Source organism: Enhydra lutris, unplaced genomic scaffold (genome assembly GCF_002288905.1).
Source record: "Enhydra lutris kenyoni isolate GAN:26980312 unplaced genomic scaffold, ASM228890v2 scaffoldscaffold4380, whole genome shotgun sequence".
Classification (NCBI taxonomy): Eukaryota; Metazoa; Chordata; class Mammalia; order Carnivora; family Mustelidae; genus Enhydra; species Enhydra lutris.
Window position 1 is genome coordinate 1 of NW_019158464.1, and position 1,717 is coordinate 1,717.

General features: G+C 62.4%; 1 protein-coding gene across 1 annotated transcript; it reads left to right on the plus strand.

Annotated features, from left to right (window-relative positions):
• Window positions 1–3: 3 nt before the first annotated feature.
• Window positions 4–1,278, plus strand: LOC111140584 (leukocyte immunoglobulin-like receptor subfamily A member 6; the record flags this gene model as incomplete). The annotated part of the gene is made up of 3 exons (XM_022492794.1): window positions 4–247; window positions 468–764; window positions 976–1,278. Coding segments are annotated over 3 exons (844 nt in total), but the record flags the coding sequence as incomplete, so codon positions are not given.
• Window positions 1,279–1,717: the final 439 nt, after the last annotated feature.

Genomic DNA, 1,717 nt, shown 5'->3' on the forward strand with positions numbered 1-1,717 from the left:
GGGAACGTGACCCTCCAGTGTGCCTCATGGATGGGATTCCACAGGTTCGTCCTGATGAGGGAAGGAGAGCGCCAGCCCTCCTGGACCCTGAACTCCCAGGCAGCCCCCCGTGGCGGGACCCAGGCCCTATTCCCTGTGGGCCCCGTGACCCCCAACCACAAGTGGAGATTCAGATGCTACGGCTATTACAGCAACACCCCCCTGGTGTGGTCAGACCCCAGTGACCCCCTGGAGCTGCTGGTCTCAGGTGAGAAAGTCTGTTGCCCCATCCGTGTTTTGAGGCACCAGACAGGTTAATGGGGACTCTGCTCCCAGGGGAGCCCCAATGAGAGGGTGGGTGAGGGGACCACGGGGACTCACAGGTCAGCGTCACTGACGGTGATGGATAGTGAGACCCGGGGGTCAGGACGGGAGAAGGGAGGTTTGGGGAAAAGCAGTCCCTGCCATCCATGGCTGGTCTCTCCCAGGTGTGTCGGGGAAGCCCTCCCTCCTGACCCAGCAGGGCCCTGTCGTAACCTCTGGACAGAGCCTGACTCTCCAGTGTCGTTCTGATGATGGCTATGACAGATTTGCTCTGTCGAAGGATGGAGCACGTGGCCCTCCCTGGAGGCTTGGCTGGCAGCCCCAGGCAGGGCTCTCTGGGGCAGACTTCCCCCTGGGCCCTGTGAGACCTGCCCTCGGAGGCCGGTACATGTGCTACGGTGGACACACCCTCTCCTCTGAGTGGTCGGTCCCCAGTGACCCCCTGGACATCCTGCTCGCAGGTGAGGGCTCACGGCATCAGTCAGGACTCCAGACTCTGCATAGGTCCCACCAGGGGAGCCCCAGGTGGTGGTGGCCCGGACCAGGGGTGGGGGCTCCCCAGGGAGAGAGAGACAGAGATGGGGGATGGGAAGGGACAGACTCAGAGGACACAGACAGACTCAGTTCAGAGCAAGGTCTGGACAGCCCCTCACCCGCCCTTCCTCTCTCTAGGACAACTGCCCTACACACCCTCTCTCTCGGTGCAGCCTGGACCCACGGTGGCCCCAGGAGAGAATGTGACCCTGCTCTGTCAGTCACGGAGCTCTGTGGACACTTTCCTTCTGTCCAAGGAGGGGGCAGCCGATCCCCCGCTGCATCATAGATCACAGTACCGAGCTGGGCAGCACCAGGCTGAATTCCCCATGAGTCCTGTGACCTCAGCCCACGGGGGGACCTACAGGTGCTACGGCTCTTCCAGAATCTCCCCCTACCTGTTGTCACAGCCCAGTGACCCCCTGGAGCTCCTGGTCTCAGGTGAGGGTCCCTGACCCTGTGCTGTCTAAGCTCTGTCAGCTCAGGACTCACGTCTCAGGAAAGCCTGACACAGTAACACATGTGGGGGCCACGGGGGTTCCACAGAGGAGGGTCCTGCCCTGGAGATGTTGGGAAGATCCACAGTGTGCACCCGGGTCCCCCATCCTGCAGTCTCAGCAGAGTAAGGAGTAGGGGCCGCGTGAGGGGTGAGTGAGGATGATGGTGAGTAGACAGCGCCTCCCACTCACCTCCTGTCCCTCCATAGCAGAATATGATGGTGTTGTCAGCCCCACGGGACACTCTCCTGCACAGAAGCCTCCCTACCTGCGGGCACTGCTTTGCTGCCCCCGTACTCACCTGGGAGCCTCCATGCCCCTCAGTGCACACCTGAGACCCAGGAGGGGCCAATCCCGGCTCACAGGAGTCCCCAGGGAGGCTG